General features: G+C 49.1%; 1 protein-coding gene across 2 annotated transcripts; it reads right to left on the bottom strand.

Annotated features, from left to right (window-relative positions):
- Positions 1–3,384: 3,384 nt before the first annotated feature.
- AMHR2 (anti-Mullerian hormone receptor type 2) lies at positions 3,385–9,099 on the bottom strand. Of its 2 annotated transcripts, XM_059934626.1 has the most exons (11): positions 9,051–9,099; positions 8,567–8,749; positions 8,114–8,305; positions 7,764–7,838; positions 7,475–7,605; positions 7,129–7,359; positions 5,449–5,563; positions 5,134–5,306; positions 4,797–4,944; positions 4,493–4,629; positions 3,385–3,594 (listed from the first exon to the last, which is right to left on the bottom strand). In XM_059934626.1, the coding sequence occupies exons 1-11, from the start codon at positions 9,097–9,099 to the stop codon at positions 3,385–3,387; spliced, it is 1,644 nt and encodes a 547-aa protein (XP_059790609.1). The 2 variants fall into 2 exon arrangements, with proteins under 2 accessions (XP_059790609.1, XP_059790610.1); XM_059934627.1 differs by lacking the exons at positions 4,493–4,629; positions 4,797–4,944.
- Positions 9,100–16,840: the final 7,741 nt, after the last annotated feature.

The following is a 16,840-nucleotide window of genomic DNA, read 5'->3' as shown; positions in this document are numbered from 1 at the left end:
TAGGAGATTAGGATTGACATATATACACTACCATGCGTAAAATAGCTAGTGGGAACATGCTATAAAGCACAGGAAGCTCAGCTCAGTGCTCTGTGATGACCTAGATGGGTGGGATGGGGGGTGTGGGAGGGAGGTCCAAGAGGGAGGGGATATAGGTATACATAAAGCTGATTCACTTCGTTGTACAGCAGAAACTAACACAACATTGTAAAGCAATTATACTCCAATAAAAATAAATAAATAAATAAACAAATAAAGGAGCCAGATAGGGACTTCCCTGGGGTCCAGTGTTTAAGAATCCATCTTCCAGTGCAGGGGAACAGGTTCAATCCCTGGTCGGGGAACTAAGAACCCACATGCTGCGGGGCAACTAAGCCCGCGTGCCACAACTACTGAGCCTGAATGCTCTGGAGCCCACGCACTCTGGAGCCCATGTGCCACAACTACAGAGCCTGTGCGCCACAACTAGAGAGCCCGTGTGCCGCAACTACTGAGCCCGAGCACTCTGGAGCCCACATGCCACAACTAGAGGGAAGCCCTCGCACCGCAACAAAGAGCCCGTGTGCCACAACTAAGACCCAACGCAGCCAAAAATAAATAAATAAATATTTTTAACAAAGAAAAATTTTTAAAAATTCAAGGAGCCAGATAAGCTCAGCCAGGGAGCAGGGGTAGCCAGAGTAGAAAAGAGGGCCCAGCCCGTGGCCTCAAGCCTGCCAATATTTAGAAACTGGCAAGAGAAGAGGAATGAGCAAAGGATACAGATTTTCCCCTTCTTCAGTGAGGAAGTGGAAAATCAGAGGAAAGTGTGAAGAAAAGATTCAAGGAGGAAGCTATCAAATGTTCATATGCTGCTGATAAATTTTGTAGGATGCAGACTGAGAAATGGCCATTGGATTTTGCAAGAATAGTGAACTTTTTTTTAATAAATTTATTTATTCATTCATTTATTTATTTATTTTGGCTGCGTTGGGTCTTCGTTGCTGCGCGTGGGCTTTCTCTAGTTGCCGCGATCGGGGCCTACTCTTCGTTGCGGTGCATGGACTTCTCACTGCGGTGGCTTATCCTGTTGTGGAGCACGGGCTCTAGGTGTGTGGGCTTCAGTAGCTGCGGCATGCAGGCTCAGTAGTTGTGACTTGCGGGCTTAGTTGCTCCGCGGCATGTGGGGTCTTCCCGGACCAGGGATCGAACCCGTGTCCCCTGCATTGGCAGGTGGATTCTTAACCACTGCGCCACCAGGGAAGTCCCAAGAATAGTGAACTTTTTTTTTTTTTAATTTATTTATTTTTGGCTGCATTGGGTCTTTGTTGCTGCATGCAGTCTTTCTCTAGCTGCGGTGAGAGGGGGCTACTCTTCGTTGTGGTGCGCGGGCCTCTCACTGTGGTGGCCTCTCTCGTTTTGGAGAACGGGCTCTAGGTGCACAGGCTTCAGTAGTTGGGGCGCACGGGCCCAGCTGCCCCATGGCATGTGGCATCTTCCCGGACCAGGGCTCGAACCCATGTCCCCTGCATTAGCAGGCAGATTCTCAGCCACTGCACCACCAGGGAAGCCCGTGAACTTTTTAAGAGTGGTTTTAATTACATTCTAGGGATGAAATTTTGCCTGCAACGAATTGAGGAGAGAACGAAACGTGAGAAGGTGGAGGCAGTAAATAAAAGCAATTCTTCCAAGGAGTGTTGGTAAACAAGAAGCAGAGAAATGGAGCAGTAATCATAAGAGAATGGGCGAAAAAAAAAAAGAGGATGGGCAGTCTGGGAGGGGCTTTTTAAGATGGGAGAGTTTAAACCATGTTTGTAAACTGATGTGAATAATCCAGTAGAGAGAAAAAATGCTTTTGCTGGAGAAAGAAGGGATAACTGAAGGAGCAAAGTTCCTAAGTGACCAGGAAAAGAGGGGTTCAAGTTTACATGAGGAGACATTGACCCTAGATAGGACAGTTCACTTGGTACAGTGTAGTGGTTGAGAGAATGACCTCTTGTTACCTGAAAACTGGGTTCACCTCTTGGTAGGTGTCAAGCCAAAAGACACAACCAAGCCAAAGAAGAAGGAAGAAGAAGGAAGGATTTATTGCTTGCAGCAAGTAAGGAGAACACTGGGACTCTGTCCCAAAGCAGTGTTTCCCTGAACAGCAAAATTGGGGAACTTTTAAGCTAAGGGTACATGCATATTCATGAAGGGGCTCGAGCAGAGGAAAATTCAGCATAGAAGTGGGGCAAAGGTTGACAGGGTCCAAGCTTTAGTTGATTGAAGTCATGAGTGTGACCATCATCATTCCATTCTCCACCTTGGTGGGAGCCTGCAGAACTTATCAGATTGTTATGTATACCCCTTGAGGAGGAATTAGGACTCTGCTTTATCCCTGAACTATTGCTTCTTGACAGCTTTTCCTTTGTTCCTGCATTCCCTCACTTCCCTTAAGATCTTTTTTTTTTTTTTTTTGGCTGCGTTGGGTCTTTGTTGGTGCACGTGGGCTTTCTCTGGTTGCGGCGAGCAGGGGCTACTCTTCGTTGACGTGTGGTGGTTTCTCTTTGTTGCAGAGCACGGGCTCTAGGCGCATGGGCTTCAGTAGTTGTGGTGCACGGGCTAAATAGTTGTGGCTCGCAGGCTCAGTAGTTGTGGCGCACAGGCTTTGTTGCTCTGCGGCATGTGGGATCTTCCCGGACGAGGGATTGAACCCCTATCCCCCACATTGGCAGGCGGATTCTTAACCCCTGTGCCACCAGGGAAGTCCTCTTTGCAGTTTCTTACTGCACCACGTAACAGTACAGCTTACTGGGCCAGGAATGCCCTACTGCTCCAGCACTCCTGGAAAACTCCTGGTCTTCAAGACACATCTCAAGCATCCTGTGCTCTGTGAGGCCTCCCCATTCAAGCCTCAGGAGAGGATACTGCCCCAGAACACTGTATGGGTGGCCAACAAAATGAGCTGTGGGTCTTGGAGCAGTTTCAGAGCAGCAATTTCATCTTTCTCATCCTTTTCCCAGTGCCAGTATGAGATCCCACCAAATAAAGGCTTATGAAAGAGAAGGAAAAGGAGAGAGACAGAAGGAGTGCAGGATCACTGGAAGGGAGGAAGGCCTCAGGACCAGGACGTAGAGTCAGGAAAGCTGACTTTATCTCTTTCCTGTGCACACCCCCCGCCCCAGTCACTGGTCAGAAGCAGTGGATTGGATACCCACGGAAGGATCCATCCAAGCATTTGGCAAGTAGGAAAGGCCGTGGCGAGGCAGAGCAGACAGGCATCTGATCACCGTATTTATGTTTCCATGTACACCGACTCTACATAAACTGCATATTTACACATGAGAACTGGTACGGGCAGGTTGAGGATTTCTGGAACAAGGGCCTTGCTGAACACTGAAGTGGCAGACACTCAGCTGAGGCCTACGAGGGAGAATGGCAGGGCGGAGGAGTGGAGAGACGGTCTTCTGGGCAGAGAGGTGGGCAGCCATGTGGACAGCCCTGTGGGAAGGGGTGGGCCTCCTGAGGACGGGCCAGGGAAGCCAGGCGTTGCTGTACACACTCAGCTGTCAGCCGTGCTTCTGGGTCTGCATCCCAGCAGTCCTCCAGGAGCTCTCTCAGGCCACCAGGGTCCTGGGAAGAATGACCAGGAGGCAGGCTTTACCCCAGGATCCTGAGTGGCCCCATGAGTGGCCCCAGGGTTAAAAGGTATCTATCATGGCCCCGTTCTCAACACGCTTCTTCTGATCCTTCCTGGAGCCTTCTTCCTCCCCTTCACTGAAATCCAGCCCTTTGCATCTTGTTCCCTATGAGACAGGTTCTCTCCAAAGAGTCCACCTTTTCCTCTGAGGAGCTAATTCAGGTTAATTAATGGCTTACCGTGCTGATGGGAAATTACTCTCCTTCCTCTCAGGCAATCAGAGTCTTCTGCAAACAATGCCTGGGCCTTTGTTATCTAACCCAACAGACACTTGTGCAGTGGAAACTTCAGATCAGGTAGCAGAGGAATGGGCTTCCTGTTAGGAAACTATTTTCCTCAGAAACCCTGAAATTTCACTATTAGGCCACTGTTTTAACCCTTCATACTTAGTGCTGGCTTTTATTGGGTCATGGCAGAAACACAGATGTGTAGGACAGAATGAGGAATTATTGGATTAAATGTTGGGCTCCAGTGTACTAGGAGAGGAGCCATCTTGGGGGCAGAGCTCAGGGCAGAAGCAAAGCCAAGGAGGGCTTCCTGGAGGAAGGAACTGAGGAACAGGGCAAACTGATGATGGAGAGAAGAGGGACGGACAAGGCAAGACTGAGCAAGAAGAAGGTGTGTGTCTCAGGAGTGGGCTGTGTGAGACTTAACGGTGGAAGGGGATGAACTGAGGTTCAGAGCACGTTTGCCCAGCTCCAGCTGAACAAGAGCCAGGAGGGTGGGAGATGAGAGGGGATAGGAGTAGGTGGGCTGGTCCTGGTGGACAAGTCCTTGAAGCCCGTGCCAGGACTCTCCAGGTCCCCAGCCCACCAGCCTGTGGCCTCTTACTGTGGCAAAGCAGCCCCAGGTGGATGGGATGTGAGGGCGCCTTCTCTCCTCCACCGCCAAGGTCCACAGCTCACAGGTGGTAGGGGTGCTACCCAGTTCTGCCTCATAGGCCAGTTGGAAGGGTGGTGGTCTGCTGTCTGGGAAAAGGCACATGGGGCTAGGTGTCAGCTAGCCCGTGGGGGTGACTTCTTGCGGAACGGTCACGAGGGAGAAGGGAAGAGCCTCCTGGGTCAGGAGGTAGGTGGGTCTGGAATGGGTAGGTGGGGCATGGGGGGAGTGAGGCCACTGTTACACCCATCCTTACCGGGACGCAAATCTGGGCAGCGGCTCATGATCTCCCACAGGAGCAGAGCCAGAGAGTAAACATCAGCTCGCCGGAGGGCCGTGCCCCAGTCCTGTAGGTCCAGAGTCTTGTCCAAGAGCTCCGGTGCCATGTACCTCTGGGTGCCCGCCTAGACAGCAAGGCATGGAGGGCCAACAGTCATCACCATGGCAATCTTCACCACACAGTGGTCCATGCAACAACCCCCCAACTAGACTCAGCAACATCCTATGTGCTATAGGTGCTGCTGCACTGTTGTCACATCTTCATCAGCACCACCACCAGCATCCTGGGCCTCACCCTTATCCAGAGTACTGACCTCCATGATGGCAGCTGGGCCTCGGGGTTGAGTAGGAGCCCAGGTTGGGGGCTGGGCGAGGCCAGGGAGCACCAGGGCGAGGCCCAGGTCTCCAATGGCGCATGACCCATCGTCCCGAATGAGCACATTCTGGCTGCTCAGATCCCGGTGGGCGATACCTGGTTTATATTGGCCTGTGGGAGAAGCCAGGTTGAAGGGACATGGATCTTCTTCCTCTCTCTTTTTGACCCAATCCTTCCCCTCCAAGCTAAGGGAAAATCAGAAACAGCGGTGTGGCTCCTGACTCCCACAGCTTCCTGCCCCCAGCTCACCCACCATCCTGCCAACGTTCCTCATGGAGAAACGCCAGGCCCTGTGCCAGGGACAGTGCCATCCGCAGGGAACTTCCCCAGTCACTGGTGTGCTGGGCCAAGTAGTGGCACAGGGAGCCCTGGGGAGAAGCAGAGAGAAGAGAGGGACACACAAAGCTGGAGGTGGCTGATCCACCCCAGGGAGCAGAGATCAATTGATCCCCCTGCATCTCCCAGCAGACTTACACGCCGACACACCCAGGGCAAGGCAGCAGGCAGTGCGAGTGAGGACGTGCATCAGTTGGATTGACACGAAAAACAGTAGCTCTAGTTCAAGTGTCCCGAGCACTTACTGCGTGCCAGGCCTCCTGTAGCCCTCACTACAACCCGGGGAGGTAGGTACTCCTGTCACTCCTGTTTTACAGATGAGGAGCTTGCTGGAAATCCCTGGGTGAGAGAGTAGCAGAGCTTGACCCTCAGCAGTCTGACTCCAGCATCACTCACCTTTAGCCACCTCATACTGCCTCACAGGACTTGGGGTAAAGACAAAAACAGAAGAGGCAGAGCAGGTTAGGTGGGGCACCCTCGGGAACCACCTGGCCTGAGGTGTCACCCTGTAGCAGAGTGCGGATGGGGAGAGCCGTTGGGTAGGAGAGCAGCTGGCAGGGAGCAACTGGGAATTGGAGGGAAAGGGGCAATAGAGTCCCTCATTCTGCAAACATTATTGAGCACTTTCAGTGTGCCAGGAAAGGGAAACAAACAAACAAAACTAAAAAAGCAATGATTTTTGAGCTGGGCAATGAGGTACATTGGTCAAAGAAGGGACTTTCCAGAATTCAAGATTTCAGAGGTGAGGGAACTACAGGTGCTGATAAAGTCCCAAGTCCTTAGCAGGCCCACAAGGCCAGTGTGGTCTGGCCCCTGCCTACCAATTCCTCTTCATCCTTTTTGCTCATGATCCTCCTTATTCTTCTCTTATAGTACCTTTTCTTTTTTTTTTTAATATTTATTTATTTGGTTGCACCGGGTCTTAGTTGCGGCAGGTGGGCTCGGCAGGTGGGCTCCTTTAGTTGCATTTCACGGGCTCCTTAGCTGCGGCACGGGACTTCTTACTTGTGGTATGAAAACTCTTATTTGCAGCATGCATATGGGATCTAGTTCCCTAGCCAGGGACCGAACCCAGGACCCCTGCATTGGGAGGGCGGAGTCTTACCCACTACGCCACCAGGGAAGTCCCTCTTGTAGTACCTTTTCTTTCAGCACTTAACGCGCTTGACATTTTACACTTCTTTTTGTGTTTGCTTGATCCATTTCTGCTTCCCTACTACTCTGTAGAATCTGGAAAGGCAGGGACTGGGTGTGTTTTTCCTAGCACGGGAAGTGTGACATATAGTTCATAAACATTAGTTGAATGCCTGGAGGTAATTCTTTAACAATGGTTTTCCTTGAGGTTGGGAATATGAATTGCTTTGATTTCTCCCTTTTTTTGTCAGTGTAAGTCAAAAATGTTAGCAAGTACTGCTTATAATAATAAAAGGTAAAAACAATACAAATCATTTTAATGTTCTACAGAAAAGGAAATCTAAAGAATAAGAATAAAGCAAAATAATAAGCGTGGACAGGGCCTCGCTGCCATCCAGCACCCACGCGCCGACGTCTTCCCACACACAGGCAAACACACACATATGCGTTCCTCAGCACTCACCTTGGGGTGTAGTTCCAGTACCAGCAGGGGCCCACAGGGCAGGGGACCAGGGCTGCCCCTGCTGGCGGTGATCAAGCGCACAATGTGGTCATGCCGTAGGCCCGGCAGCCCGTACAATGCTCTCTCAGCTTGGAACTGGGCCACAGCCCTCAGGGGGAAGGCCTTGATGGCCACCAGCTTGCCTTGCAGCTGCCCGGCCCACACCACTGCGTGACCTCCTTCCCGGATTACCTGGTGAGGACATGGTGCTGGGTGTGGGCCCCAGCTAGGAGCAGAGCCAGGCTTCCTCCCCAGCACACCCTCCGAGAGCGCCCAGAGGAGCCCGCCGCCCACCCTCCCCGGGCACCTGGGAGAAGCACAGCTCGGGCAGCTCGGGCAGCTCGGCACTCCAGTCCCTGCCTGAGTGTGGTTCCGGCTCCAGCCCCGGCCCTGGCTCTGGCCCACCATGCGCCCGGCAGCCTTTCCGCTGTAGCAGGGCTGAGGCAGAGGAGGAGCCTTAGGGCCGGGGTGCACGGGTATGGAGACTGGGAAGGGGGCTTTGTGGGAAGTGATGGGGGTCAGGGGAGCCTGGAGAGGGGTCAGAGCGCTGGGACAGTGTGTTGGGGTCACAAGGGAGGGGTGGGGCAGATTAGTACCCAAGATGATGTTGCTCAGCAGCAGCAGGAGGAGGAGCAGTCCCAGCAGCACCAGTGCCATCCAGATGGACTCGCCTGCACGTTAAGGCAGGAATGCAGGCTGGATGAGCCCTGCCCCAAATCGTGCTCTCTGCTCCTCTCCCGCTCCGCAGAGAAGTTGCTTCTCCACCCGCCTCCACCCTGGTCACAAGCCCCCTTATCTCCCAGTCACCAGGGCAACCAACTTCTCAAGGCCAGGAGGAGGGAAGCTTGGGACGGGGTGGGGGTAGGGTGAGAATTGGCCCTGGTTCTACCTCTCATTCTAACCTGGGCTCCAGCCCCCACCTGGCTCCGGCATCCTGGGTGGCTACCTGGGATGGCCTTGAGGCCCTGGGAACCAGGTGTCCCAGGGCTCCCCAGACGAGGCAGATGGCTGTAATTGGCATTGCAGAAGTCAGTGCCACAGGAGCAGGTGAAGAGAGTAAAGCTGCGACTAGGATGGGCTCGGGGGCTCGGGTCACAGTGGGGGGACTCACAGCCTGGCTCATCACTGTCTCGGCATCCTGATGGGATGGGATTGGGAGAAGAGGATAGAAAGGGGGCGAGAGAGAGAGAGAGAGAGAAAGAGTGTACGAGTGAGCGTAACGGGGTCTGGGAACACGGAGGGGGTCCCTTCTCTATCAGAGGCGTCCCTTCCATCTCTTATGGGCTTTTCTTTCCCTCCACACATTCCCTTTCTACTCCTCTTCTCAGCTGCCACCCCCCACCCAGGATGTGCCTCTCTCCCCTACTGGCTATCGCCTGCCATGTGCTGTGCCATTCACCTTGCATCTCCACCTGTGCCTGGTCTTGGGTCAGGTTCCAGATCCCAAAGCAGCAGCGGCTGTAGAGGCAGCGGATAACCCTGGGGGGCCCTGGTCCTGCATCTAGCAGCTTCCCCAGATTCTTGGTGCTTCCCCGCACTCCAGGGGCCTCAAAGAACACACAGGTCCGCCTGCCTGGGGGTGCTGCGGCCCAGGGTAAGGAGAGGGGAGGGTTCAAGATGACAGTGAATGCAGGGGCAAAAACAGCAGCCAAAGAGAGACAAAACATGTTTTATATCCCAGGGCCAGCCTGGTAAAGCCACAGGAGGAAACAGGGTCAGCAGAGGCCTGGAACCTGACCCCCACCAAGGGGACCCATAGCTGTACCCATCACCTTCACTTGCCCACCCCATCACCACTCTTCCAAAGGGGTGGCTGCTGCTTCAAGTGCCCCCTCCCTTAATGGGTGGGTGGCAGGACCCTGCTCCTCCCTGTAGACACTTACCTTGCACAGCTGTGGGAAGCAGCGCCCAAAGCCCCAGAACCCCCAGCATCATGCAGTGGAAGGGGGGGAGCGTGAGCCAACACAGCTGCCCCTGGCCAGAGCTTCCTTCAGATGCAGGGCACCGTGGGGCTTCTGATCCTTCAGTCCCCAACTCCGCCCCCTCCCTCTTCCCAGTCTCTGTGGGGGAGACGGCTGCTGAGGGGGAGAGGATGGGTGTGGGGAGAAGCAGGGAGAGAGAGGGAGGAGCAGAGAACCAATCTCGTGTCTTCCTCTCTTCAGCCACCTCCTCTTTTCTCTGTAAAGTGAGAGGAGGGGGCCTTAGTGGTCCCGCTGAGAACCCAGCAATGCCTAATTTCAAACCTCTGCCCTTTGCTGACCCTAGGACAAAATGCTGGATCCTGTCAGCCCTTCCCAGGCTGGAAACCAAAGAGAGGTCAAGTGCTCAGAGCCATTCAGCTGTGCCCAAGAGCCTTTCTAGCCCTTATTTTCCGGGCTCAGATCTGCAGTTCCCTGGGCACAGAGAGGCTTCACAGCCTATACTAGAGTTGACCTCATTTTCCAAACTCAAGAGTCATAAAAGCAGTTGTATAAAATTACTCAGAGTTTTTTAAAAATCACATTGAAAATAGGTATGATGGTAAATTTTATGTCATCAAAATTTTTTAAAAAATCACGTTGAGTCACACACTAAACACATCACCATTATTGAATGGTAACAAACTTTTATTAACCACCTACGTGCTAGGGCACAGCTAGGGCTATGAATTTTACAGTCATCTCATCTAATTCTCCCATTGAGCTGCTTATTATTATTTTCACTTTATAGGGAAGAAAGCTGAATTTAGGTAACTTGCCCAAGTCACTCTGCTAGGAAATAGCACAGCTAGGATTTGGACCTTGTTAAGTCTGACTCTAAAGCCCAGGCCCTGTTCTTTGCACTTATGCCATGATGCCGGAAAGAAAATACAAAATTCGGCAATAAAAAAGTATTTCCATTTAACACAGTATTTGAATATTTGAATATGGATTGAGAAAATGTGCATCAATACCTGTGAGCAGGCCACTAACTAGAAAAAGATACAGTTCAAACTATCACCACCAGAGGTCAGCAGATATAGGAGAAACTCGGGGACATAGTGAGGGGGCAGAAAGGGCGTCCTCTGATGACTAATATCCATAGTACATCTCCAATATCTATTAAGCTGCACGAACTGTAAAATGTGAAGAGAGGGCACAGGGTGTGTAGAGGGAATGTCAGCATGGAGATGGAAGGAGAGAGGTCTATAGCTTGTGCTGCAGTCGAGAGACAGGAGGTGTCCAACTCCACCAGATTACTGCTCAGAATAAGGGAAACTACAGAGCAGCTGCCTCCCATGAGAATTAGAGCCAGAGGAGACTGGTTCCCTGTTTTCCTAACTTTCTGTTCCCCTGGTGGCTGCCTGGAAACCCTTTCTGGGGATGGTCTGGCTTAGATCAGGCCTGAGGGCCTGAGTACTCTTTGATTCTGGAGCCTTTCTCCCAGGGAGGCTGCATGAGAGGGTAAAAGCTCCAGTGGTGTGAAGTAGCAGCTAGAGGAATGACCAGGGCTTAGAGGCTGGTAGATAGCTGCCCATCCCCTCCTGGGTCCTTTTGGGAGTCCAGTGAGTTGGAATGTTGTACTTAGTTACAACTATCTTCCTTCACCAGCTCCCAGATCAGTAAGTCTGGGACTGAGGGGAGGAGTTGAAGGTAAAATAGTTTCTTGTGTCAGGAGTGTCTCAGGAGACTCTCCTCCAGAGGAGAGCAAGGTAAGGATCAGGCAGGAAGGCAGTGTCTCCTCACCCAAAGCCTTGGATAACTACACTCAAGACAGAAACGTTCCAGTCAGGTTTACAGGAACTGGCAGTCAGAGTTTAGAGTTGAGGTGGTGAGAGAAGGGGTAAGGATTTGAGAGCTGGGGGATTAGGAAGGTCCTGAGAGAGAACTTCAGCATAGAAGAAAGGCTTCCTGCATTCCACATACACAAAGCTCTTCATTAGGATCCCCTGATTAAAGTCTGCAGTGGCCCAATAATTTACCTTTGACCCCACTGACGACAAGGCTAAAGTGAGTTGTTTATTCAATTTATAAAATATTAGGTCCTAGTCTTAAAAAGGTATTCTATTAAGTGCTGGACCTACAAAGATACATGTGATTCCTGCCCTCCAGGAACTCATAGTCTAGAAAGGCAGGAAAATATATCAATAAGCAACCAGAAAAATGTGTCAAGCTAGGGGTATGAACAAGGAGCTATACAAGCAGAAAGATCAAACAAGCTAATTCTGTTCAGGGCATAGAAGACAAGGGAAGAAAGGTGCCCAGAGTTTTCACAGCAAAAGTGATATTTAAATTGTCTCAATGTAAACACACTGAAAACAAATAAAAGGAGGCTGATTATTACAGGCCAAGGGAACAGCAAAAATACAGGCAGCAAGAATAAAGGTATGAACATAAAGTGTGTATAGTGGTGTGTTGGGGGCGGGGGAGATTGAGCAGGAAAAAGGGGTATGAGATATGAAGCAGAAAATCGTGACTAGAGATAGACTGGGACCAGACTGGAAAGTGTAGACTCTTCCTGAAAGCAAAGGATTTTACGCAGGGGCCTGGTGGCAAAGTGGAAGATGGATGACTGAGGCTCAGGGAGACTAGAAGAAGGGAGATCAGTTACAAGACCTAAGCAGTAGCCAGAGTGAGTACTAGGACAATGGAAATAAAAAAAAAAGAGGGAGGGAATTCCCTGGAGGCCCAGTGGTTAGGACTCCACGCTTCCACTGCAGGGGGCCCCAGGTTCGATCCCTGGTCAAGAAACTAAGATCCTGCAAGCCGCTCGGCAAGACCAAAAAAAAAATCCACAACCCCCACCCCCCCAAAAATAGATAAATAAAAGAGGGAAAAAATTGAGATACACTGTATTTTTTTAAAATTTATTTATTTTTGGCTGCGTGGGGTCTTCGTTGCTGCGTGTGGGCTTTTCTCTAGTTGCAGCGAACGAGGGCTACTTTTTGTAGCAGTGCTCGGGCTTCTCACTGCGGTGGCTTCTCTTGTTGCAGAGTACGGGCTCTAGGCACGTGGGCTTCAGTAGTTGTGGCACGCGGGCTTCAGTAGTTGTGGCACGCGGGCTTCAGCAGTTGTGGTGCTCGGGCTTAGTTGCCCCGCGGCATGTGGGATCTTCCCAGACCAGGGCTCGAACCTGTGTCCCCTGCATTGGCAGGCGGATTCTTAACCACTGCGCCACCAGGGAAGTACCGAGATACACAGTACTGGTAATTGACAGGATTGGTAATCAAATGAATGTTGGTAGATGAAAGGCAGAATTAAAAGATGATTCTGAGGGGAATTCCCATTCCCTCGTGGTTCAGTGGTTAAGAATCCACCTCCCAATGCAAGGGACACAGGTTCCATCCCTGGTGGGGGGAACTAAGATCCCACATGCTGCGGGGCAACTAAGACTGGACGCTGCAACTACTCAGCACACAAGCTCTGGAACCCTTGCACCACAACTAGAAAGAAGCCCGCGAGTGCTGCAATGAAAGATCCCGTGTGCCGCAACTAAGACCCGATGCAGCCAAATAAATAAATATTTTAAAAAAGAGATGATTCTGAGGTTTCAAGCATAAGTGATCAAGGAGTAGTAATACTGTTAAGTGAGCTGAGGAACACAAAGGATTATTTTCCTTTCTTACATGTTGAGTTTGAGTTATCTGTGGGACATCCAGATTAAAATGTCCACTAAGGAGGCTGCCAGGATGAGAAAAAAGTGAGGCATTTTGATTTGGGAGTCATCAAAATGTATGTAATAGATAAAGAATGGATGCAACTTGTTTAGGGGTGAAGAGTAAGGAAAGGATCCAGGATGGGGAACAGCAGTATTTCAGGGACAGAGGAAGAAGTGGCTATGAAGGAGACTAAAACAAATAGAAAGGTTGAAGGAAAGCCAGAAGTGCCTCAGTTTCACACTCAGTGGGAAGAAAGCACTAAGGCACACACTGTTGCAAAGAGGTCTAAGAGGCTAAGGACTGAAAGACCACCCAAGCAGGCAACCAGGGCGCTGGTATTGATAAGAAAAAATTTGGTAAACGATAGGTGCTTAACAAAGTGGACTGAGAGGTGAATAAAAGAGAAAAATTAAATGTAAACTACTTTCACTAACTTTGGAAATGTTAAGAATCAGATCAGCAGCTTGAAGAGGAAGCACAGGTTTTTCAAAATGGGGGGTGGGGAGCAGGGAGGCAGATTTTAACATGTTTATAGGCTGATAAAAGGGGACCCAGGAGAGACTGAAGATAAAAGGAGAAAATACTATCAAAACAAAGAACAGAAAGAAGTTAAAGAAAACAAGGTTGGGAGCACAAGTGGCAGGGTTGGCCTTGCAAAGGAAAAATATTTCTCTCAGAAGAGAGAAGGGGGTAAACTGGCACTGGTGAGTACGTAGATGTTTGTTAGAGAGAAGAGAGGGAGGTCTGAGGAAATTGATGCTTCTGTTTCATGAAATAGGAAGCAAATCACCTGCTGAAAACTGGGGTCAGGATTGGGAAATTTGCAATTAATGGTATGTCTCACTCACCAGACTATGAAGTACTTGATAGCAGGACTTGTCTTATTTCATTTTTTATCCTCAACCTAGCACATAGTAAGGGCTCAATAAATGTTTACTGACTGAATAGCTGGCACAACTATTAAAGGCCCACTTAAGGCTCCAAAGCCAAAAAATAAACACTCCCCCCCAAAAAAAACCTCCAATAAAGTCAAATATTAAAATGTTATATTGCTAATGGCTACATAAGGAAATCAATTGGCTGGCTGAGTGATTGACAAAACTGACATAGGGAATCAAATGACCAAAAATAATCAAGAATGCTGGTAGCTATATATAAACAAGCAACCAAGGATTCTTAGATAGGTAGGAAGGGAAGTAAAGGTATAGGCTGATGGGAAATGGGAAAGGCTGTCAAAATAACTTCAATTTCAGTTTCAAGGGGCCATAATCCAGATTCGATCATTTTAGACACAGGTTGGTATTAACTGAACGTAAAATATGTTGGAGCTAGATCTTGGTTTCTAAATACCATTCTCCAATAAAAAGAACAAAGGCTCCTTGGAGAAATGGCTGATCTAGGGCTGGGGCAGGGAAAATACAACATGAGCCTGAAGCATCTTGTGTATCAGAAAGTAAGAAAGTGCTCAAAAAAATAAACGGATGTAGACATATCAAGGGGACACAGAAGTCAACTTGAAAGCACTCCCAATGTCCAAAGCTGGGACAATTCCATCAAAATAGTGTATAATTGGATTATAACAACGCACCTATAAAATATACGTGAGTACATGCTAGTTTAAATTAATGGAGAAGAAACAGTTTCCTCACAGAAGCTTAATTCCCACCAACCCCATTAAGAGTGGCCTAGACTTACTTCCAAATAGGGAAAGAGAAACAGTGGAGAAAGCAAGCAAACACTACCTTAACCAGGTGCTGAAGGTTTTATCATCAGTAATGTCATGTGGTTATCACATACTCCTTGATAGGATGTGATGAGAAGGGCATTTCACCTGTGTGGGTATTTTTTTTTTTTAAAAACCTGTAAGCTCAGTCTAATAATGAGAAAAAAATCAGACAAATTCAGACTGGGGGATATTCTACAGGACACGGCCAGTACTCCCAAAGACTGTCAAGGCCATGAAGAACAAGAAAAGACTAAGAAACTGTCACAGAGAAGACTAGGGAGACATATCAACTAAATGCAACATGGTATCCTGCAATAGACCCTGGAACAGAAAAAGGCCAACAATGGATGAAGCCCATAAAGCCTGGGATTTAGCTAAAGTAATGTACCAGTGTCAGTTTCTTAATTTTGACAATGTACCATGACAATGTTAACAATGGAGAAAACTAGGGAAGGGGCATATAGAAACCCTCTGTACCATCTTTGCAACTTTCCTTTGAATTTAAAAGTATTTCAAATAAAAAGCTGAATTAAAAAAAAGTTGGGCCTGCCCCTGTTCCTCTGGGTCCTCCACATTTCTATGTAGTCGTGGCACACTGATTTGGTCATGAAACTCTTTACCCAGGAGTTAAGTGTAGGACAACTGCACTGATTAACATGTATGTAACAACAGTGTAGCTGGAAACCTTTGTTGGGTTTAGTATATGAAGTTATAACCATATTCTCCCCATTCCCAACCCTCTCAACACACCAGAGACATGGCTTTTTATTAAAAAAACTTTTTTTAATTGGTTTACAAAGGAGCTACAGACTACATTGAACTAATCTTTGTACAAAAAGGCAAAAAAAAAAAAAAAAAAAAAAAGCCCCAAAACACCCAGAGACAAAAGGTAGGGGGAGAGACAAGAAAGGAAGATACAAAAGAGCAGGAAGAAACTAAGACAAGAGATTAGCATCATACATACACAAGATCAAGGGGAAAAAAGAGCAAGAAAGATGAGAGAGCATTTAAAAGTTATTTCCCCACACAGCCCCGGTGATAATCGGATTGGAACCAACAACAAACACAGCATGAGGTTATTAAGAGATTTAAAAAAGGCAACAGTGGTATGGAGACTGGTTATTGCCAGTGTTGAGAGAGAGAGAGAGAAATAAACTTGTTTTAGGCACCAGAGACTGGAGCACTGCCCCTCCCTCCCAGAGGAGGAGACTCCGGAAGAGGAAGCAGGCCCTGGAGCAGCTGCCATTGGTGTGTGTAGACGTGGTCTCCTCAGGTCAACCTCAGCATGTTTTCCCAAAATCTTTGTGCCCTAGACTCTAGGTGAAAGCTATGGGATGCCACTGGGAGAAAGGGGTGATCAGAAATATGAAGACTTGCCCTTGTGCACACTGTTCAAGAGCAGCTGCTGGGAAAGTGGGGGCCTGGGTAGAGAATTCCATTCCTCTGTGGAGAAGGCACAGTGTAATTCCTGAAGGTGAGAAAGAGGAAAACACACACCCCAGGAGAGGTATCAACAAGGTCCTCACCACAGGCAGCCTCAGCCCCTTATGTTATGCTTTTTTCCAGATACTGAAGGGAGCTGAGGGACAATCACCATGCCTCTTCTTGCTCAGCAGGGACATGGAAGGCTGGGCTTGTTTGATAATGAGGAAAGGAGAAAATGGGACAAAATACTCTTTTCCCTCAAATGAACATTGGGGAGGAAATCTTTTTGGGTTCGGGGAAGTCAAATTAGAGAAGAGCTAGGAGGGGAATAAAGCCAGGGACTCCCATTTTTTTCCCTTTCCCAGACTCCAATCTAAGGCAAGTGAGCTAAATCTGGAAGAGGGAGTAGGAATTTAAGCTTAAGGCTGCTTACTGTCCTTCTGGGGGCTGGTGTTTAGGGAAGGCAGACAAAGAAAAGAAACAGGTCAACCTCAAAGCTGGTCTGCTCATCCTCCTAGATGAGGTCTGTACCCCAGGAGTAGAGCCAAGAGAGGCACCAGAGAGCACACAGGCTCCTAAACAAAAGTAATAACCTACCCATACTTTATCAGCAGTTTTCAAAAGCAATGTTTTCCGGGACTGGAGAAGTGCCATATCCTCCTCCCTTTCCCCAAAGCTACTGCTGCCACCTTTCATCCTTGCACATAAGTTACTGGCTCTCTTCTAAGGGAGATGAAACTCTGAGATTTCACATTTCTCCTCCCAACTCCAAGAGGCTACTCAGCTTTGAATAGGGGAAAGGAGAGTTATGCAAAGGGCCCCTCACTTGAGGCAGCTAGACTATCCTCATTTCCTTGGTACCTGGATCAGAACTCCTTTGATCTGATCCCAAGGTCCAAAAGGCA

Source organism: Balaenoptera ricei, chromosome 10 (assembly GCF_028023285.1).
Source record: "Balaenoptera ricei isolate mBalRic1 chromosome 10, mBalRic1.hap2, whole genome shotgun sequence".
NCBI classification, from domain to species: domain Eukaryota; kingdom Metazoa; phylum Chordata; class Mammalia; order Artiodactyla; family Balaenopteridae; genus Balaenoptera; species Balaenoptera ricei.
This window is presented reverse-complemented; position numbering and strand designations above follow the sequence as displayed.